General features: G+C 40.0%; 2 protein-coding genes across 2 annotated transcripts in view; one reads left to right on the forward strand and one right to left on the reverse strand.

Moving 5' to 3' along the window:
- Positions 1 to 19,822: 19,822 nt before the first annotated feature.
- Positions 19,823 to 22,059, reverse strand: LOC148368046 (thioredoxin domain-containing protein 17-like). The gene has a single exon (XM_088334753.1). The coding sequence runs from the start codon at positions 21,906 to 21,908 to the stop codon at positions 21,537 to 21,539; it is 372 nt and encodes a 123-aa protein (XP_088190879.1). The 5' UTR covers positions 21,909 to 22,059; the 3' UTR covers positions 19,823 to 21,536.
- A 106-nt stretch (positions 22,060 to 22,165) lies between these two features.
- The window catches only part of LOC148368047 (telomeric repeat-binding factor 2-like), a 30,940-nt gene continuing 29,246 nt past the window's right edge, over positions 22,166 to 23,859 (forward strand). The window contains exon 1 of the mRNA XM_088334751.1: positions 22,166 to 22,378. Coding sequence (XP_088190877.1) covers positions 22,240 to 22,378 — 139 coding nt within the window. The 5' untranslated portion in view covers positions 22,166 to 22,239. The remainder of the gene's footprint in view (positions 22,379 to 23,859) is intronic.

A 23,859-nucleotide genomic window follows, 5' to 3' on the forward strand; every position in this document is an offset into this window, starting at 1 on the left:
ACCGAAATTTCCAAACCGAATGACAACTTCGAAATCGGAATAAAACAAACGTTTGATTAGAAAAAAAAATATTTTCTATTTCTATTTTTATTTTTTTTCTTCAACCTACCTGTCACACTTAAATCGGTAATCCTGGTCCTGGAAGTGGTGACCTGGAAAGTAATACGATCTCCCCTCAAGCATTGACAATTTGGAAAGAAAAAGCAGAGGAAGCAAAAGAAGCCAACAAAAGTATGTGCTCATGTTTGTTACATTGATATGAGGTACTCCCACTTGCCACACTCGATCCTGTTCCTGCTGCTCAGCCACGCTGCAAGTGAGAGATTAAAAGCAAAATAATTAAAAAATAGATAAAAGTCATAACTGTTAGGATATTAAAATAGGTGATGAGAATCTTGTCACTATCACATGAGTTTTCTAGCTATATTAACTTTATTATTTAATCATTGCAGCATTACTTTGATGATCACATTCTTCATTTTAGTTAATTTAAATGCACATCATATTTCTATCTATCCATCTACCCATCAATCTATCTATCTACCCATCTATCTATCTACCCATCTATCTATCTACCCATCAATCAATCAATCAATCAATCTATCTATCTATCTATCTATCTATCTATCTATCTATCTATCTATCTATCTATCTATCTATCTATCTATCTATCTATCTATCTATCTATCTATCTATCTATCTATCTATCTATCTATCTATCTATCTATCTATCTATCTATCTATCTATCTATCTATCTATCTATCTATCTATCTATCTATCTATCTATCTATCTATCTATCTATCTATCTATCTATCTATCTATCTACCATGGTCATATCCCTCAAGAGGGGTGACCGACAGCAAGACAAACACATACAATAACAAAGAAAATAAAAGGGAGAAAAAAATGGAAAAAAAAACACACACAAAATTTTTGGGACCATGGCCAACTCAAATGCCCAAACACCCAAACAAGTTAAGCACTTTGGCACCCAAGTTGGTCATGCTTTCGTCCCTCCAGATGAAACGGGACACCAGTAAGTGACACAACACACTCTTTTGTTCAACAGCAGGGCCCGACAGCTTTCACTGGTTTACCCCTGTCGCATCATACAGGTGCCCAGCCCATCCTTAAGAACGCGTCCACAATCCTACTATCCTTTCACAACACCTCTCCACTCCTTTCTATCACCAACAACTAACAACTAAAAAACTAGCAAATGTTATTCTTGATCAAGCATTAATTTGCTAGATAAAATAAATATGATCTTTTTTTTCTTTTTTTTTTTAACATATGTCATGATTTGCCAATTGCCCTCACCTGCTCTCACTCGTCATCCCCAGCGTCCTCCTGTTATTTAAACACGTCATTCTTGTTCACTCCTGGTTAGTCCGTCTATGAACCTCAACGCATGCAAGGCAAGCACTTTTGATTCTGGCTCCTGTTTTGATCCCGACCTGTTTCCTGTATCAATCCCCCATCCAAACTCCGTTCTCCTGTCCTAGCTACTCGCATCCTGCCTGATTTGTTTTCCGGTATCGATCCCTGATCCAAGCTCTGTTCTCCTATCACCTACCTGTATCCTGCCTGATTCTGTTTCCTGTATCAATCCCTGATCTAAGCTCCCTTCTCCTGTCCGGGCTACCCGTATCCTGATTCTGTTTCCCTTATCGATCCCCGATCCAAGCTTCGTTCTTCTGTCCCGGCTCCCTGTATCCTGATTCTGTTTCCTGTATCGATCCCTGACCACGCTTCGCGCCACGTTCCAGTCCACAATCATGCTTCATTCTGCGGCCCTGCCTGTCCTCCTTGCCATCTATCATCGGCCGCGGTGGCTTCCTGTTTCACCTGTCCAGCGAGCACCAGATCTCTGCGTTTTCCCCTGTCCCTGACATCCCCAATCCTTAATAAAGCATTGTGTGAAGTGTTACGCATTTGGGCCCGCCGTTTGTTCCGGTAGTGCTTTTGTTACTATTTCGGTAGTAGGATTTTTAAAGTATTTCTATACTCTTCTAGTATTTTTCCAGTAGTATTTTGGTAGTATTCTTGCATTATTTCTGCAGTAGTATTTTTGTTGCATAATTTTGTTGTATTTCTTTAGTATTTGTGTAGTATTACTTTAGTTGTGTTTTTGTAACATTTTGGCCAAAGTATTTTTGTTGTAGGATTTTTGTGGTGACGTCACATTTATTAGTGCAGCTCTTTATCACAAAATGTCTCAAAGACCACATAGGCCTGTAGTATTACTGTAATTGCATTTTTCTAGTATTTATGTGGTAGGATTTTTGAAGTCTTATTGTAATTTTATTTGTGAAGTATTTATGTGGTAGGATTTTTGGACTATTTCTGTAGTATTTGTGTATAATTCTGCAGTAGTATTTTTGTGGTATTCTTGGTAGCATTTTTGCAGTAGTATTTTGCAGCATTACTGTAGTAGTGGCGCTACCAAACTGAACTTGTCCAAGACACACTACAGGCAGTTAAGAGATCAGTTATTTTTGTAGTAAATCTACAGTAGGATTTTTTTAGCATTTCTGTAGTAATACGTTAATTGTATGTTTTAGTATTTCCGTAGTTGTATTTTTGTTGTATTTCTGTTGTATTCTTGGTATCATTTCTACAGGAGAAAACTTTAGATATTCCCGTAGTAGGATTTTTGTTATATTTCTGGAGTATTTTCGTAGAATTTTGCAGTGGTATTTTTGTAGTATTTCTGCAGAAGTATTTTTGTAGTAAGATTTTTGTTGTATTGGTGTAATTGTATTTTTGCACCAATCCCATGATCGGTTTTTATGTATATCTGTAGTGTTCTTGTAGTATTTCTGCAGTTGAATTTTTGTAATATTCTTGGTAGCACTGCAGAAGTATTTTGTAGAGACTGGTAATTAAACATATCACAACTGCCCTACAACTCTTCCTGGACATACACCAATTTGCGTACAGGGAGAACCGGTCAACTGAGGATGCCATTGCCACAGTGCTGTACAAATTACTGGAACACATGGAGCACAGAAACACCTACGCACGGCTCCTCTTTGTGGACTACAGCTCGGTTTTTAACACCATCCGTCCGTTCAAACTCAGCTCTAAACTTCAACTACTGGGACTCAACACTGCACTGTGCAATTGAACTTTCGACTTCCTGACAGACCGCACACAGTGGGTCAGGTTGGGAACAAATACCTCCTCTTCCCTGTTCATCAACACGAGTTCCCAAAGGGTGCCTTCTAAGTCTGCCACTCTTGTACACCTATGACTGCTTTGCCTTCTCCACAGCCACTCATCATAAAGTCTGCAAATGAAACTACAGTACTTGGGTTAATCTCCAACGACGATGAGACAAACTGCAGAAGAGAGGTGCAACATCTGGAGTCATGGTGTCAAACCAACAACCTGGTTCTGAACACCCAAAAGACCAAGGAGATTGCGGTGAATTTTGGGAAGAAGCGCATGAAATTTCAGCCACCCACTATCGGCAATGAGGAGGTGGAGATGGTGAGAGGTTTTAAGTTCCTAGTAACAGTGACTGAATACCTGTCCTGAGAGGGACTATACTGTTTCAGCAGTGGGAAAGGCACAACAGCACCTCTACTACCTGAGGAAGCTGAGGAACAGTCGCATCTCCAGAGCTGTGATGGCGAACCTCTACAACAGGGGTGGCCAACCCGGTCCTCAAGAGCCGCATGTCCTGCATGTTTCTCAGGTGATGCAAATTTTAAGATTGTTTGCAAGCTGTGCGGGAGCTTGATAATGACCCAGGTGATTGGGATCACCTGTATTTGAACAGAGAAACTCCAAAAACATGCAGGACATGCGGCTCTTGAGGACCGGGTTGGCCACCCCTGCTCTACAACTTTGCCATCAGCAGTGAACTGATGTACGTATGCTTAGTGTGGTTATCGAGCTGCACTGAGTCTGACAAGCAGGTGCTTCAGCGGGTGGTGAAAGCTGCCGGGGAAATTATGGGAACCACCTACACAAAGAGTCCACAATGTCCTTCGAGAGCAGCACCATCCTACTCACCACCTATTCCACCCGCTGCCCTCAGGCCAGAATATCTAGACTGGCCAACTGTATACTGGACTGTCTCAGAAAATTAGAATATTGTGATAAAGTTCTTTATTTTCTGTAATACAATTAAAAAAACAAAAATGTCATACATTCTGGATTCATTACACATCAACTGAACTATTTCAAGCCTTTTATTATTTGAATATTGCTGATTTTGGCTTACAGCTGAAAAAAACTCAAAAATCCTATCTCAAAATATTAGAATACTTCCTCAGACCAAGTAAAAAAAATAATTTTATAACAGCAAAACTAAATCAAACATTTGAAAATGTCCATTGATGCACTCAGTACTTGGTTGGGAATCCTTTTGCACGGATTACTGCATCAATCCGGCGTGGCATGGAGGCAATCAGCCTGTGGCATTGCTGAGGTGTTATTGATGCCCAGGATGCTTCGATAGCGGCCTTCAGCTCATTTGCATTTGTAGGTCTGGTGTCTTTCATCTTCTTCTTAACTATACCCCACAAATTCTCGATGGGGTTCAGGTCAGGGGAATTAGCAGGCCAATCAAGGACAGTGATGCCATGGTCAGTGCACCAGTTACTGGTGGTTTTGGCACTGTGGGCAGGTGCCAGATCATGCTGGAAAATGAAATACTCATCTCCATCGAGCTTTTCAACAGATGGAAGCATGTAGTGCTCTAAAATCTCTTGGTACACAGTTGCATTTACTCTGGACTTGATGAAACACAGTGGACCAACACCAGCAGCTGACATGACTCCCCAAACCATTGCTGACTGTGGGAACTTCACACTGGATTTCAAGCAACTTGGATTTTGCTCTTCTCCAGCCTTTCTCCAGACTCTGGCGCCTTGACTTCCAAATGAAATTGCAAAACTTGCTTTCGTCTGAAAAGAGGACTTTGGACCACTCTGCAACTGTCCAGTGCTTCTTCTCCATAGCCCAAGTCAGACGCTTCTTCCGTTGTCTTGAGTTCAGAAGTGGCTTGACCATGGGAATACGGCTATTGTAGCCCATTTCCCGGACACGTCTGTGAACTGTGGCTTTTGATACCTGGACTCCAGCTTCAGCCCACTGTCTTTGAAGCTCCCTCAAATTCTGGAAGCGGCTCTTCTTCACAATTTTGTTAAGGCTGCGGTCATGTGTCTTGTTTGTGCAGCGTTTCCGGCCACATTTTTCCCTTCCAACAGACTTTTTGTGGATATGCTTTGAAACTGCACTCTGTGAACAGCCTGCTCTTTGAGAAATTTCTTTTTGTGTCTTACCCTCCTGATGGAGGGTATCAATGATGGTCCTCTGGACAGCAGTCAGATCAGCAGTGATTTAGTTTACTGAACCAAGCTGAGTGTTTTTAAGGCTCAGGAAACCCTCGCAAGGTGTTTCGAGTTAATTAGATGATTCAGGTGATTAGTTGAATAGCCTACTTGTATACTTTTTTATGATATTCTAATATTTTGAGATAGGATTTTTGAGTTTTTTTAAGCTGTAAGCCAAATTCAGCAATATTCAAATAATAAAAGGCTTGAAATAGTTCAGTTGATGTGTAATGAATCCAGAATGTATGACATTTTTGTTTTTTTAATTGCATTACAGAAAATAAAGAACTTTATCACAATATTCTAATTTTCTGAGACAGTCCAGTATATCAACAGGCTGTGAGGCTATAGAACTCTGCCCCCGCTCACATACACACTTACGACATCAATCACAGCCACCAACTGACATTAACTGAACTGGTTGCACCACTGCAGAACTCAATCATTATTCACCACTCCTTTCCATCATAATTCCCGAGTTAACGATGATGACTGTCAGACACAACTGCACTTGGACATTGACTGATTTAATTATCCTCCTAGAGTTTTTATGGTACCATGTCTGCACTTTGACTTTTAATGTGTATATTGGGTTATAAATGGGTATTAGGCTTTTATCAATATTTTTCTGGAATATTCATGGATATTTGTATTTTCTTTTAACTGTGAATAAATGACTAGACGCTTCTAACGAAGTTTCGTTGTTCTTTGACAATGACAAAACATTTTCTAAACTGAGTTCTGAACTTTTACTTCTTCCATCAGATTTTTGTCGGGTTTCAGTAGTATTCTTGTAGTATTTTTGTAGTAGTATTATGCAGTAGTAGTGTTGTGTAGGTAGTAGGGTTGCGGTCGGATTCAGAGACAGGCACGGACGGTACATTCATAGAGTCTTTACTTAACTTCTTCCTCGGTAGTTCTCAAGCACACGTACAAGTACAAGTACAAGGCTGCGCATAAGTATACAGCGACACCGCAGGAAGGGGAGTGTATTACACGACACCACATATTCCCTTTTTGTTAGAATAGGACACAACAGTAGCATTAATCTAAAATACGCAATAACTCTTGGGTAAGTATGAGCTTATAGAAAACATACATTTCAATATTCGTTACCAGATTAGAGGTAAATATTTATCAAAGGTAAGCAATAATGTAAGTAACTATACTGTCAATATCGGTAAGCAAGGTGTGTAAACCTTGTAAACTTAAGCAGACTGTATGAAGATCACATCATAAACAAACATGACAATTTTTTTTAACAATGAACATTCATCATGTCTTTTTTTTTTTTTTTTTTTTTTTAAACATCATCACATCTTTTCTGTATTTTTTTAAGTCACATAATCTTGAAGCAATGCAGGAGCATGTCGTATTCTCGGTGCACTAGGAGAGGGATGTGGTGAGGGCACAGTTACAGTTTCAGGTTCAGGTGGCTCAGCAACTTGGTCGCTTGGCAGGGGGCAAGCACATTATCAGGAGGCTGTGGCGCTGAAACAGCAGCACAGGTGGAAGCATGGGCAAGGTGGAAAGCATTCCACACCTTTCCATCAGACAGCAGATAAGTGGCTGGGCCCTTTTGGGCTACTACTGTCAGTGGCTTGGTGAACCTTGAGTGTCCTTTCGCAATGATTCCAGGTTTGCGGATGCGAACCGCGGAGCCAATCTGGAAGCTGGGTGATTTTGCACCGCGACGTTTGTCGGTGTATCGTTTGGACTTCCGTTGTTTGTTTTGTATGTTTTGTAGAATGTTGCCTTTGTCAGCAGTGGGACGCATGGAGTGAAGACCTGTGATGTGAAGCTTTGTATTCAGTGGTCTACCATGCAACAGTTCAGCGGGGGATACTGAAGTCACGGCATGTGGTGTAGCTCTGTAAGTCTGTAAAAACTCAGTGAAGAAGGCTTTCAGTGGTTTACCTTCGATGTTGGCTGTTTGTAGACAGTCCTTGAAGACTCTGTTGAAACACTCAATTTCACCGTTGGCTTGTGGGTAGTACACAGAGCTGCGACGCTGTGTGATGTTCCTGTCACTAAGGAATGCTTCAAACTCGGTCGACACGAACTGAGGGCCATTGTCAGTAACAATTTCCTGCTAAACACAATGGAAAGAAAAGTCATAACAGAGGCAGAAGTAACATTTGAGCAGAAGGCAATCTCAGGCCATCGGCTGTAATAGTCAATGAGGGTGATGGCGAAGCGGCAATCAGCAGGCGCAGACTGAATAGGACCAACAATGTCCACAGCAACCTTTTCCCAGGCAGCAGTTGGGGTAGGCACAGGCTGTAATGGTGCAGTACGTGTGGTTGCGGTTTTGTCATGCTGCAAGCAGGTGGTGCATGATTTGATGGCGAGCTCAACGTGAGAATCCATTCCAGGCCACCAGTACAAGTCTCTCTGTCTTTGTTTTGTGCGGACGATCCCTTGGTGTGTAGCATGAGCAAGTTGGATCATTTTTTCCTGTAGCTGTTGTGGTATCACAACACGATGAGTGCCACGCACAATGACACTGTTCTGCAAGGCAAGCTCATTTTGCACACGGAAGTATGGCACGATGAGGGGGTCAAGGCCTTTTGCAGTACGAGGCCATCCCTTCTGCATGTAATGTCACACCTTCTGTAGCACTGGACATTCCTCACATGCACTGGAGAGCTCATCAGCAGTGACTGCAGCAAAATCAGGAGACACAGCAGCCACCATCTCCAACTCCATCTCCTCGTGGTCGTCTGTGATGGGTAGAGGCAAACGTGACAAGCAATCTGCAGTAACATTCTCATGTCCCGGTTTGTATTCGATTGTGTAGCTAAAACACAGCAGTCGAGGAGACCAGCGAGCTACTCTCATGCCTGCACGTCCAAGGCCTTTGGTTGTGAGTAGAGTGGTCAAAGGGCTATGATCAGTCCGTAAAGTGAAGTGATGGCCCCAGAGATAAGTACGCCACTTTTCAGTCGCCCAGACGCATGCCAAAGCCTCTTTTTCGACTGTTGAGTAATTTCGCTCGCATGCAGTCAGCGTCCTGGAAGCAAATGCAATGGTCTGCTCTATGTCACCTTTCATTTGTGTCAACGCAGCACCGATGCCATAGTCTGATGCATCTGTTGTCACGACAGTTGGCAGGAAAGGGTCGAACAAGGCGAGTGCAGAGCTAGTAGTGATGATCTCCTTCACTTTGGAAAAGTTTGCTTGCACCTCTTCAGACCAGTGAAATGTAGCAGACTGTCTGAGTAGAGCACGGAGAGGTTCCACAAGCATGGCGTAGTTGGGGATGAACTTTGAGTACCACTCAGTCAGGCCTAGGAAAGATCGCAGAGATTGAGCGTCATGTGGAGGTGGAGCTTCAACCACATGGCCAGGATCTGGATGTATACCAGAGGCAGAGATGAGATGCCCAAGGAAGGACAACTCTGTTTTCCTGAAGTGGCATTTTGCAGCATTGAGCTTCAGCCCACTCTCCTGTAAACGTTTGAGGACATCGTTCAATCTGGCGTCATGTATTTCAGGCGTCTCCCCACTGACAATGATGTCGTCCAAATAGCACTGTATACCCTTTTGACCAGTCAGGATTTGAGACATCATGCGTTGAAAGGCACTGGGTGCTGATGCTAGGCCGAAAGGCACTCGTGTGAAACGAAACAGTCCATCTTGTGTTATAAACGCTGTAAGATCTCTGCTGCTTGGATGTAGCTGCACTTGGTGGTATGCATTTTGTAGGTCAATCGTGGAAAACATTGTAGCGCCACGGAGCTCAGTGAACACTTCCTCAATGTGTGGCAGCGGATGACTGTCGATCACCACAGCCTTGTTTGGTTCACGTAAGTCCACACACACACGAAGGCCACCTGTTTTCTTGCTCACGACCACCAGAAACGACACCCAGGCAGACGCGTCGACTCTCTCGATGATGCCATCATTTTCCAGTTTCGTCAGCTCCTCCGACACCTTGTCACGCACGGCATATGGGAGTCTGCGTAGCTTTTGCTGGACTGGAGGGGCGTCTGCACGCACTTTAACTTTGTGTATAAAACCTGTAGCAACGCCTAAAGCATTTGTAGTGTTGACAGAGTGACTCATCTCCGATGCAGCAGGTGTTGTAATCTGCCCATCTTGTATGTGGAGGAGAAGTGCAGTGAACAGGTCCATTCCCAGTAGTGGAGTACCGTCAGGAACTATGTAGAAGTCAGTATGTGCACTCTGGTTGCAGTATGTAGCAGTAAGTTGAAGACAGCCCAACACTGGAATTGGCTTCTTCATGTAGGTCACCAGACGTACAGTAGGCTTTGAGAGAGGCAAGTGCATGAATGATTGTCTGTAAATTCTCTCTGGCAGAATTGAAACTGCTGAACCAGTGTCCACAAGCAGGTCAGTAGTAATTGACTGTTCATCATTCGCATGGAGAGCAACTGTACACGTAAGGCGCTTTGGGACTGCAGCTGTAGGGGCTACATGACACACAGTAAGTTCTGGGACAGTAACTTCTCTTACTGATCGAGTAGGAATTGCGCTGCGGCACACTTTGCTAAAATGTCCAATTTTTTCACATTGGTTGCATTTTGCATTTTTAGCAGGGCATTTGGGGTCATTCACGACACCACAAGTAGTAAACAAATTATCTCTGATTTCTTATCCTGCATAGTTTTTTCTTGTTGTGAGCAAACAAGTTTGGTGTGGTATTTGTAAAGGTTATTATTGCTTAATAAGGGCAATTGAAACTATTAATAAGGGGAGCAATTAATAGATCCGACAGCGCTTGTTTTTAGACAATTGGAACACGAGGCAGATGACAGCTAGTGCCTCACGATCAACTCAATGTGCATAGGTTCAATATAAACCAAAACAAAGTTATTAGTTTTATAGTGTTTTGTTTTTATTACAATGCTGTTGGGTCGTTTATTTGTCAGTGAGACGGGTTTGTAAGGTACTGCAGCCGCTTTACTTGCATTCTCTTTAAATATTGCAACTCAGCCCACTGAAGTATATGACAAAAACAAAGGTGGTGTTTTGTAATTAAAGTTAAACTAATAAATTATCATATCTTCTATATATAGGACAGCACGGCAGCGCAGTGGTTAGCGCTTGTGCGGCACAGTTCATGTCATGGGAATCTGTCGTGGGTTCAAATCCAGCTCCAGACTAGACCTAAGATTTATGGCCCGAGCCCAAACCCGAACCCGAGGCAATTTCGGGCCGGGTCGGGCCTGAAATGTCAGTCATACGGTCGGGTTTGGTCCTGCTTTTTTTTTTTTTTTTTTTAAATTAATTAATAATTATAAATATATGTTAATTAAAAATATATACTTAAACTATGTATGGATACTAGACCAAGGAATACTTGTTATAAAATAAATAATTTGGATAAAACGGAGAAGGAGCTGTAATTGCTATTTAACGGAGCCAGAGCATGCTCTGTGCACGTGACGTTGTCAAGTCTAATCGTTTTTATTTAATTGTGTATTTCTCTGTCTTCTATGTTACAAATAATCCTGATGTGCTTGACTTGTATTACAACTCGTTTTTCTGCTGTTTTGTACCGAAAGCTATGACATCGTTTGTAATTGCTATCTATGGGCGAACTTTGAACCGGAAACGTATGTGTGACGTCATTGATACTTTCTGCGCATGCGCACGTTTTGAACAAAACCGGGTTGCACCCTGAGAAACACGTGAGACGCTAGGACCTTTTGTATTCGTCTACCTCACTGCGCAGTGAATAAATTCTAAAACTACATTTTGCGTCTCTTACTGATCACTTGGGGTTAACCTACGAAAATATTAACCCTAACATTTTTGATGCCGAAACCGGGGACGTTACGTAGTATTTTGAAGTTGAAAACGAAAAAAAAAAAAACCAATCCAGTTTACCACGTGGTCTAGAACAAAGGAAACTTTTTTTCTCGAGATCAACTTCAAACTCAGCGGCATCGTCAACGAACCAGGATGAAGTGGTCGGTAAGAGATGCATTTTAATATAAAATTTGGAATAATTTTAAGAACGAAGCCATTTTTATAGAAAGATAAAATAGAATATGACCCAGAAGAGCGATCGTAGTGTTAGACGGGCGCCATATGTGGGCTTTTGAGAAGCCATTACAAACCTTAGCTAAGTAAATACCCATAAGGCATCAGAATAAAATACGAAGTATTTTAAATACTCAAACTTTTTGTTTGAGACGGGTGGATGATTGCCTCGGGACGGGAAATGTCAATGCTAACCCATGTTTGGGACGATATGGAAAAAAGAGAAAAAATAAAAATGTTAAAAAAAAAAAATACGGAGGAGGGGTACAGAAACGACCCTCCAACTTTTTTCCATGGTCGCTTTGTCGGGAAACAAAGGACCAGATCCCTCTGTGGTCATATAAAATAAAGTTTAAGTAAACTGCATGGCTTAATTAAAAAGTGTACACGGTTTAAAATTAAATTAATTTTTTTGTGTGGGCCCACTCTGTCTTGTCAAATGTTTTATGTTTGTTCAATGTGTAAATGTTTGTAGTCTTTCCTGTATTCTTTTTTTCTTGTTTTATGTTTGTTTGTACTGTTTTTTTTAATCAGCCCACGTAACTGAAAAGAAAGAAAAATAGGAAAATACGAAGAAAAGTGCCGCAAACGAGAAAGCGCGCGCATTTTCAAAAGGGAAACGGAAGCGCACATTGCAGCGAGAGAAACGTTATTTTTTAACAGTAAGACCGTTTAAAATATGTTGTTTTTGGGTGGAACCGATAGAACATTGCGTTAGGAATCGAAAACGTTCGTTTTTTGGGAAATCGGCGTTTGGCGCTAACGGTGTACAACATAACGCCTGCGGGCCTAAGGGGTTCCAAAAAATATTTTTTTTTCGGTCCGAAATTTTTTTTGTTTTTTCATTTGGAAAACGATAAATTTAGGTGTGCTAAGTTTAGAAAACTTATGTTTGAGTTATTTTAGATGCGTTAAAAGAAGTTAATGCCAGAATAACACTTACCAAAGATACAATAACAAAAATAAAGATAGAATATTCCGGTTTTCAGTTCTAAATTAGAAAATTAAGGACTGCAAAGACGGGGGAAGTTATTGCCAAATTAATACAATAAAAAAAAAAATTTTTATTCGATGAATTTTTTCTTTTTATAAAACCAGGGTTGTTGTATTTTTGTTTTTCTCTTTTTAGTTAAAGGAAGAAAATGGGTCAGACCAATAGAGATAAAAGGTGTTTTGTACAAAATTATCGAAATAGAGCGAATAATTATTTTCAATGAATATGGAGAGAAAATTCATTGAGGGGAATAAAAATGATAAAATGACTCGTAGATCAATACACGTCATTTTTATCATTTAGGCTGGTAACCTGAAAAGTGTTATGTAGGGAATGTATTGTTGGCAAAGCATGTAAGGAAGTTGTTAGATGGGGCGGCAGTGGCTCAGGAGGTAGAGGACTCGTCTTGGGATCAAGAGATCGCAGTTCGAATCCTGGCTCCTCTGTGTTACATGTCGAAGTGTCTTTGGGTAAGACACTGAACCCCTAATACCCCCAATAAGCAGGTTAGCGCCTTTCATGGCTGCACGGCCGCTATTGGGAAATGTGAAGCACAATGTAAAGCGCTTTGGGGAGTCTAGACTTGAAAAGCCCTTTATAAATGCATTTCATTTCATTAGATGGACAGTAAAAGTTTGAAGTTTTGAAGAAATGTTTTAAAGGAAGTAGGCACGAAGATTAGATTGAAGGCTGAATTAGTTCACGAAAAGATGAGGAAAGGAAGAGACACAAGATGTGGACTGATCAGAGCGAGAAAAGAAGAAAGGATATTGCAAGTAGATAAGAGTTGGTAGAAGGAAGTGAAAAAAAGGGTAAAGAAAGTGAATCGTTAAGGAAAAGAGCAAGTGGAATACTAGTAAGAGAAAGAAGGAATGTAAAAGGGAAAAGTTATTTAAAGAAAAAATAATTCGCTGAAAATTGGATATGAAAAACTTGAGACAAAAGTATGAAAGACATCACATTACTGATCTTGGGGTTCCTCGTGGTCTTGAAAAACACTATATAAATGCAAACCATTTATAATAGATTAGAATATACCGTTACCGACATAGTTACAAAATGGGTTAACATATTGTGACTGACAATGAAAATTGGCATTACACTCCATCTACAAAGTAAGATAAAGGAGCAGAGAAGGTAAGGTTATAGTTATAATTGATACAATATTTACACAAAAATTAATTGCGTGTAAGACGTTACATGCAGTTGAGGTTTGTGTAATATGCATTGGGTGAATAGTCATCATAGTGTAAAAAATTTGTCAGCATTGTGCAAAACATGTGACAGTATTATTATAGATGAGCTATACAAATTAACGGAAATTATTTAAATGATGAAAATCTAATTGAAGGCAAATGAACATAGATATATTATCGAACACTTCATTATTTTGTTGCCATAATGGGAAATATTATAGACTAGAATATTGTTAGGGAACTATCGTGAAAACACTAACTACGGTAAAGTTTGATTTTACAGTAAAAGTGTTGCACTAACAAGGTTTTGAGTTCTAGAATTTTGGTTCTTGTCTCATTTGGACTCAACAACTCGCTGAGGAGAAAATGGGAGGAAGAGCGATCAGCGAAAGGTAGCACTATTAACGATGATGAAGATATTACATGTGATGAAAATGGTAAGTGAAAAATTTTTATGATATAAAGGAATATGTCATCAATAAAGGTGTTACAGGTGAGAACCAGAAAAGTTTTGTGTTCATATTCGGCCGGTATGAACGATAACTATGAAGCGTAGATCTCATCCTATCAGGTACACCGCTTGTCCTCAATGGGGTATCAAGAATGTTGGAGTCCATCACAGCGACCGTCGAGCAGCGATTGGAGGACACCCTGAACTGGTTGCAAGCCAATTGCAGGGCACACAAAGATATACAATTCACTAGCTTATTCACACGTAGGGAAGCTTTGGACCAGTCAGTCCACCTGAAATGCATGTTTTTGAATGAGGTAAGTGATCCGGATAGCCGGACTGAAACGATGAGATCATGCAGGCTCCGCACAAGAGCCAGTGGCTGACTTGGAACACACACACCTGTTCCCAGGTCCTTAGTAATGCAGCACACGTGCTGGCCAATGCGCCACCGTGCTGCACACACATATATAATATATATATATATATATATATATACGACAAATTAACACAGAAAAGAAGAATTGGAGACTAGAAATCATTTGGAGATTAGAAATCATAACGTAGCTGAAGCTATTTCAGTCACTGAATCTATTTTTTTTTTTTTTCTTTTAAACAGGAAAAAGAGAAACAAATAGCAATAGTTGGACCAAATCGTTAATTTGTTTAGCTTTAATCACAAGGGATCTCGAAAGGATGCTTAGAACGAAGACTAGTGCGTAGAAACGAAGATTGTTGCGCAGAATAAAAGATAATGAAAATAAAATGGATACACTCAACAAGATAATTCATAAGTGACGGGTATGTATTGTTCTATATTGAATCAATAACAAAAGATTGATTATGATTACAGAGAGAACAAAATACAATTAGAAAACTTATGACATTAAGTTCGATTTGGCATTTTTGAGAAATTTTTTTTAGATCTTTTGAGATTTTTGATATTTAGTGTGAGAATTTGGAATTTTGAAAAATTTAGCCCAAAGGAAATTGGGAGGACAATGGATTACACACTGAATTTTTTTTAGAATGAGTGTTACAATTGACAAGTGGTAAACAAATGTGCAACAAATACTGACTTTTGATTAAGTTAAAAGGAAACGGTTTCTATGGAAGAGCATTTTTAGAACACAATGAGAAACTGATCAATTTTGAAGAGGATAACGGATTAGTTGATTTCGAGACATATCGGGCTAATTTAAGAATAATTGCATGGGAAATAAATGGATAGAAATTGATTAAACCAGGATAATGTCTACTAGTACTTAAATTTAGAGAAAAATTTAAGACATTGAATAATGCAGCCAATTTATTAAAAAATCCCACTACATAAGCACAATGGAATTAACGAGACTCTTAAGTGTCTGAATTCCACCAAAAGACTCTTTTTGAAAGTCCATTTACTCTTCAAAGGACATACCACCCTGTCAAAAAGAAATCATGGACAAAAATCATTTGCTGAAAGAGCCAAAGACATCAGTCATGCATTGTCTGCGCCGCTTATCAACAGCGAGGCCAAGGGAGTGAGATGGAGCACATCCCAACTACGCTCAACAACGACATCATGGGAGTGTTGGGGGCACATCCCAGCTGCTTTTCAGACAGCTAACAGGAGATTCCTGCAGTCGTTGCCAGTGGAACTGACAGAAAAGTCAATAAAGTCATTTTGTGTTTGACATGGACACATTTTTGAAAAACTATTTTTGATGGGCCAAAAGCAACATTCAACTGGTGAATGAAATGTGGAATAAGCAAATCAAAAGACTGAAAGACAACAACATTCAAGAACACGTCTGCTTGAAGTTTTATAGAGTCTTGTTAATACAAAGTGTAAATGTATTTGAGGAAGATTGATAAATTAATCTTGCAAATTTATAAATTTGTCTGATTTCACTACTATTCAAAGATTGTGAACTTAGGTTTTAACTCAGGGGGGAAGAATTGAGAAAAAATAAGTTAAAACCTCGTTTTTTCCGAAATTGATGAAAAATTGTCTTCTGAATATGCTCTCCATATAACGTCCTTTTTCCTATCTATAGCTTTCCCGGAATATTCAGTTCTATGATATTCATTATGCTTCTCTCATCCATACAGGGGATGGTGACCCCTGCTGAACAGATGACTGAGTTCTGTCTGCCCAGGGAGCTTCAAACCTAACTTTTCTTCCCAAGGGCAGCGGTCAGGACTCTGGGGAGTGTTCCAGCACTCGCGCCATCAACTGTCCTCCACACGTCCGCCTCGACGCAGGAGGCTGTTGTCATCTCAGGGAAGAAGCTAACTTGCCAGATCCGAAAAGAGGAGCAATCCAATGTGGACAACTGGATGGTGTCATCTCATCTACAAGCGACACATCATCACGCCAGGAGGCCATCACCATGACGACGGAACTCAGAGTGACTGAGGACCCGGCGCTCAAAGGACAGAGAAAATGCCCCCCGTGCCAAAGCCCCCCTCGGGTCCCATCCCCCTTCACAGACCCCTCCAAGCAGGGTCCACCCGAGCGCCCGAGCCAGCAGGCCTTCGTCATCGAGTCCTTCGACGATAACCCTCGTAAGAAGCTCTCCCAGTCCTTCACTCATAACCCTGCACACGCCGACTCCTACTCTGCCCTCAAGACCAAACTGGAGCGATGCAAAGGTGGCGATCGCCCGGCGTCTATTCATGGCCACGTGGCCCCGACCCAGCAGGTCACCGTGCCGCTCAAAGGCCCCGGGGGCCATGGAGTTATCCAGAGATCCAGTTCTCTAAAATGGGAACATGCTGGTGCTGAGACCTCTCGCTCAACTTCAGCCATCTATGTTCGTCATTTCGGCAGTGTCGGAAAGAAGTCCTACCGTTAAAGACCATATACATTTTGCTAGTAATAAAAGGTGTGGGGATTCTTACGGTGCTCATGCTCATGAAAGACTGCATCAAAAGCTGCCAATAATGCCTTAATCTATTCTTCCGAAAGAATAGGCATCAGATTTTACAATGATATCTAGAGAAATGGTCGTAAAAGTACCAAAATGAGAATTCTAACATCTAAGGGAGGAAATAAGATAAGGTTCAATTTCTTCTTGCGTAACGTTGAAAATTTTGGACTTTGCGGACTGCTTTGTTTTATTGGTATCAATTCCCATACACCAAATTTAAATGGACTTAGACAGCATTGTCTAAAAGAACTTATCCCTACCAACAAAGGGAAACCTCTCTATTGCACACGCGAAGATCTGAGTGGGTAAGCTAATCGAGTCCCGCTCACCAAGTCATTCAGGCCCTGTGAAGACCAACGCACAGGCAGGGTTTTTTGTTTTGTGTTTTTTGTATTATGGTTTTTGTTCGTTTTATCTGTGATTCTTATAGTTAACTATCGCGCATTACTACAACGTTTTCTAGCATAAGAAACACTCTCGACCTCACGAAAATGAGGTGGGAGGAGGGGAATTTTTCTCCTTTACGAAGGTTTTTCGCCCCTCCACGAAACTACTAACCTGTTGTTTTTCTTAATGATGTGTTAACTTGAAAATCTATGGTATTATCACTGATATCCTTCGAAATCCACAACAGGGGGGAAATGTCAAGTCTAATCGTTTTTATTTAATTGTGTATTTCTCTGTCTTCTATGTTACAAATAATCCTGATGTGCTTGACTTGTATTACAACTCGTTTTTCTGCTGTTTTGTACCGAAAGCTATGACATCGTTTGTAATTGCTATCTATGGGCGAACTTTGAACCGGAAACGTATGTGTGACGTCATTGATACTTTCTGCGCATGCGCACGTTTTGAACAAAACCGGGTTGCACCCTGAGAAACACGTGAGACGCTAGGACCTTTTGTATTCGTCTACCTCACTGCGCAGTGAATAAATTCTAAAACTACATTTTGCGTCTCTTACTGATCACTTGGGGTTAACCTACGAAAATATTAACCCTAACAGACGTGAATGCTGTCCTCTTAATAATCTTCCCCTCCGCAAATTCGCATGATTTTGGCCTAGTATCCCCGATATGGAGTCGGAGTCGTCGGACCAACAAGAAGTGAAGGATAAACTAAAGAGAGGAGAACTGACGAGGAAAACACACTCTGGTAAGAGTGAAGTGTGGAGCACTTTCAAATTGATAGTAGAAAATGATACAGAGTCTTGCGTTGGCTTCGCTGAGTGTCAATGTGGCAATTTGCTCGCATACGATAGCAAAAAGACTGGGACCTCGACGCTGATCAGACAAGACTAGAATCTTAAGGACGTACTGCTGCTGTGGATTATGGCCCAATGATCAAGTCGTCAAAATGACGGACGCCCTTAAATGTTTACGCCGCCTCTAAAAAAAAACCGTCAATGACAGATTGTCGCTTAATGTAACATCTGCAGTGCAGACACAGAAATATAAAAGATGTAAATGTTTATACAGTTTTATTTAACTTAGGCCTAGATGTTGTAACAAAAGGCAGAGTTTAATTTGTTATCATAAATCACCCCTCCTTATAAATAAAATATGTAATTTCGGGCTCCTTTCGGGCCGGGCCAGCAAATCCAGTTAATTAGTCGGGCTCGGTCCGGGTCGGGTTTAATACCCCTCGGGCCTGCGTCGGGCTCGGGTGCTTTTTTTTGGCCCGATCTTACCTCTACTCCAGACTTCCTGTGCGGAGTTTGTATGTTCTCCCCGTGCTTGCGTGGGTTTCCTCCGGGCACTCCGGTTTCCTCCCACGTTCCAAAAACATGCATTTCAGGTGAATTGGCCGGTCCAAATTGTCCCTAGGTGTGAATGAGCGAATGAGTTGTCTGTCCCTGTGTGCCCTGCGATTGGCTGGCAACCAGTTCAGGGTGTCCCCTGCCCACTGCCCGGAAATGGCTGGGATGGGCTCCAGCCCCCCCGCGACCCTAATGAGGATAAGTGGTACGGCTGATGAGATGAGATGAGAGATCTTCTATATACCATTATCTCTCACAAATCCGAATCTATTTCTATGACTATTTGGTAGGGGGCTTCTGACTTCCTCATAAAGCGCCAACATTTTGCATCCACTCTTAAGTCAAGTCAAGTCATATTTATTTGATTAGCCCTGTATCACAAAAAGTCTCAAAGGGCTGTACAGAGAACAACAACAACAAAATAACTAGTAAAATATAACATCAGCTGTAGAAAATATTTCTGGAGTAACAAAAAAATGTTAAGCAAAATATGGAAAAACTGAATTTTTTACTTGGTTTACATAGAATCCAAATATGATTATACAAATCGTAATATAATTGTAATGTAATGTTCATACTCAGGTAAAAAATATATATTTGGACCTAAATAGCTAGCCTAAATAGTAAAAATAGATATACTGTTAACTCAATAGCATGCAAAAACTGTAAAAAGCTAGGTGGATAGCTTGCTAAATAGCTAAAAATGTACAAAGCTAAAAAAGTAGCCAGATAGCTAGCTAAAAAACCTGCACATTTTTTGGTTTTACAAGGTTATCAGTGTCTTGAGACACCTTGAGGCCACGAATATAACTCTGCATATAATATTTTAGACCTTTGTCTACTATCTTTTAAGATAAGTTTTCATAAAAAGGACTAAATTATATGGCTGTGCTATGAAGATTTTTTTTGGTTTGAACAATTTTATTTACACTATTAACAGAAAATAAACAATGTGAGGTTTGAACAATTTTTTTTTATATGCTATGAAGATTTTTTGGTTCGAACAAATTTATTGACACTAAAACAGCAAACAATGTGAAGTTTTAACAACCCTTCTTGACAATCTTAACAGCAATCAAGCATATTCACAATTTCGTTATGTAGCGACCCTCTTTCATGCACGACACAAGATTTCACAATCTCTGGGTTTATTGCCTGCATTCAGTAAACAAAACAATACAAAAAGTCAGGGGCCTCTGTTCACGACTGCAATTATCTTCAACGCTTACAAATTGTCTTCAGCTATGGCAAGCAGACAACATGTGAGCACATTAATAATGAAACTTCGATAATAACAATGAACATAACTTTCCCACGTACCTGCATTCAGTAAACAAAACAATACAAAAAGTCAGGGACCTCTGTTCACGACTGCAATTATCTAAAATATTAAAGATACAAAAGAACGGGTCATCACTCAACAGGCCGCACCTCGTGGCGTGTTTGCATCAAAACACGTTGCATCTTCATTTCAAGCTGTATTGCTTAACTTCTTATTTAGTGCTTTTTTAATATACATCATTTAGAACAACTTATATATCTTTATATATAAAAATAATTTCGAAAGCAGCTCAAATGTCTAGCAAAATATGCATTTTTCTTATCCAACTGATATTGGGCACATCTTACCTTCAACGCTTACAAATTGTCTTAAACTACGGCAAGCGCTGAAGCCCATAAAGTGCCAAACGAAAAAAACAGTCGCAGACGCCCATGACTTAACAACTGAATGAGGTACCGGAATATTAACAGTAATACAACAAAAACACAGATTTTGTGAGAATTCAAAAAAAACATTCAAAACAATCAAATTTCAACTCTGTTACACCCACCCCCACCGAATTCTGGACAAAATCTCACACTTGGTTATAAAATCAAAATCAATATATAACAGTAGTCATTGGGTCACACATATTAGGACCGACTTGAGAAGTATCCTTTAAGGATGCAGTGGACAGAGAAAATTCTCTGAACCAGCCACCGGCTATAGAATGCCTTACACATTCCACATTCACCCAAGACATATACAAGACATAAACGAGCACAAAACATTCTCTCCAAAACCAAGTTATTTCAGAAGAATTTTAAAGGGAAAAAATGTCATGCCCCAAGAGCTCGAACTACTGTGTTACGCATAGTCTAAACATTACACTGTAGATGTCTGGTGACATCTTGTCTAGCCATAGTGTGAAGAAGCCTGTTGACTGGTCGTATAACACGACCCAGGCGTGTAGTGCGGTGTGGTGCAGACTCTGGTTGATCAGTGTGGCTAACGTTACCTCCAGAGACAGCAGCCACTACAGATTGAACATGGTCATGCTCACTAAGAGTCGAATTGTCATCCCTAACAGCAGTGTCGTGAGTATGAGTGGTCAAGGAATGACCAGAGTGATCAGAACTTTCAGAACAACTGAATGAGGTACCGGAATATTAACAGTAATACAACAAAAACACAGATTTTGTGAGAATTCAAAAAAACATTCAAAACAATCAAATTTCAACTCTGTTACAGTTACATAACATCTTTGTCAGTTTCAATAGATCCGTCCAGTCCAAAATCGATTGTTTTTTGCTCTGAACAAATCCACCGACACCAACAGCAGCAAACAAACACGACAATCTCAACATCAAACAAGCATATTCACAATTTTGTTATATCTAACAATATATATTTTTTTTTTGCATCAGACAAGACTTTATCAAAAGCTATACAGTACATTAAGGCAGATAACAGAAAACATGTATCATTGATATGTGACAAAATTAAGAAGTGCTTTTTAGTGCTAAATTTTCATTTTTCATTCTGAAGTCAATAACACTCATTTTTGATTCTGAAGTCATTAACACGCATCTTGTCTATCAGTCATCAGTGAATAACATCTTCATGAGATCCTCTCTGAAGCATTGCTCCTCCACCAGCTTCTTAGGAGTGTTGTATCGCAGCAGGGTTGGCACCCCAGTCAGCTTCAGAGATGTCTTGAAGTCGTTGCTTGGGTCCTTCCAATATTTCCTTTCTCCAACTTGACAGTAAATGAAGACAGAGTCATTTGGAAGGAAACTCATTGCTGCCTTTAAAACTGGCTCAGCTTGGACACAGTCTGGACACCAGCTTTGACCCTGCTCGTCTTTGTCCCCACAAAAGTAAACGAAAATATCTTTGTCTGGTCTTTCCTCTACTGCCTTGTTGAATTCGGTATAGCCGCGTACGTTCACATATTCATATTGGGCCATTGTTTAGTTCGACTTGGTTCGACAAAGAGTTTAATATGACATTTTCAACATCAATGTTAACCAACGTGTAAAGGGCAATACTATTGTGCAAGGGCAGAGTTCTGCCATCCCACCCTCCCAAACAGCATGACGGCCGTGGTTTAGCGCGTTCTGTTCAATCTATTACAGTAATTGGCTGAGGTTTTGCCTGTCACATGAAGCACGTCACCTAAACGCAATAATTTTCCACGCCCACTTTTCTCGTCACAAACTTTCAAATCGCTTGTTCGTTGTGCACATCACTATTTAATGCACGACTGCACCACGTTTTTGTTGTTGTTTTGGTGAAAACATGGCCACAGCTGATCAACGTACAGAAACAGAACCAACTATCACTCGGTGGATTTTGGATTACTACTTGTCCTTGGCGCTAGAACTGTTCCTTAAAGATCAATTCAAAGACTTTAGAGAAGTGATAGGAGTGATCAATGGTACGTATCATACTCGGTCGTCCGTGCTGTCGCCTCATCTTAATACTTTATAAATAACCTTGGGGGGTTAAAATCTAAGTTAATTGATGCTTGTTATTTTTTCATTTTTTTTGCTTGACATTTTCTGAATTATTATCATCACCCCCTTTAATGCCAATTCAGGGGCAATTTTAGGTTTACAGCTTTTGAATTTCTGGCCGTTTTTTGCATTTAGTTTAAAGTGATTTAGGATCATTCTACACTGTTCAGGAGTCTCACTCCCTATTTATCAACTTCTCATTACACTTTGTGGTTGGCAGAAATGTTAAATGGTCTGCATTTATATAGCGCTTTTCAATTCAATGAAGACTTCACAAAGCGCTTTACAATGTGCTTCAACACTAATAACACGCCATGCCCGTTTTTTTAACATTTATTTCCAATAGAGTACACATACATATTTCAATTTTCTTATCTGGCTCTTCCTGTTCTTACACCCTCATCTCATTTTCCCTTTCTTTATTTATCTTCCTTTCCACTAACAACACCATCTTTCAGTCATTTAAATACGTAATAAATAATAAAACAAATATATAGACTACACCCCTCTGTTCTCAAACACAATCTGTTTTATTATCAAGAAGATAAGAATTCAGTATCATAAATCAAGAGTGGTGCTAGAAATCAAATGAACTGAACCATTTCAATGCATTGGAGTATTTCTGACACTGCGTTGTTCACATATTTGTTTTGTTTTACTTTTCTTTTCATTTTTACCTAGCGTTTATCATCATATTTAAGCCTATCCTGTCATTTTCTTAGGGAAAACAGTTTTGAATATGCTATAATTTTGAGATTTGCTTGGGTTGAATTTGAGGGTTATTGACCACCCCCAAAAATGGGCTGGTTATGCCCATGTGCCAATTGCATCAAATGTACGGTAAGTCCCTGACCTTTGCAGTGGGTGTTTTGCTAGTGTTTAGATTTGTTTTGCTTTGCAATTATAACTATATTTATTGTACAATTCATGAATGTTTTTTGCATCATAATGTGAATGGATAATTCTATACATTAATAAAAAAACTAAGTCATTCAAACTCAAAGGTTTCATTGTAACTGTTCAATGTGATGTTGCCATACAAATGATTGTAATATTAAGTACAAAGACTTTGAAGCTTTGATTGCACGTTGCGTTACCGCAGACGATGTGATGGCTGCTTTAAAACAAAGTTGAAGGGGAGAAAAGCCAAGCAGAACTTTAAAGGAGGATGTTTCATATTTAATAAAGTGTGCATAAAGCAAAATACTGTTGCAACAAAGCGAAGAAAACACAAGGCAATCACAAAGAGCATTTTTTTTTCCAATTAGGCACAGAACGTGTCCCCACAATTATGCAGAACTGGGTTTAACCACACTTATATTCAATATTTTATGAATGATGTTGATCACTGGAAACTGTCTCATGAAGCTGTCAAGCTGACATTCTGTTATTACTTATATTT

The sequence above is a fragment of the Urocampus carinirostris genome, chromosome 4, assembly GCF_059441175.1.
Source record: "Urocampus carinirostris isolate Australia breed hairy pipefish chromosome 4, RoL_Ucar_1.0, whole genome shotgun sequence".
Classification (NCBI taxonomy): Eukaryota; Metazoa; Chordata; class Actinopteri; order Syngnathiformes; family Syngnathidae; genus Urocampus; species Urocampus carinirostris.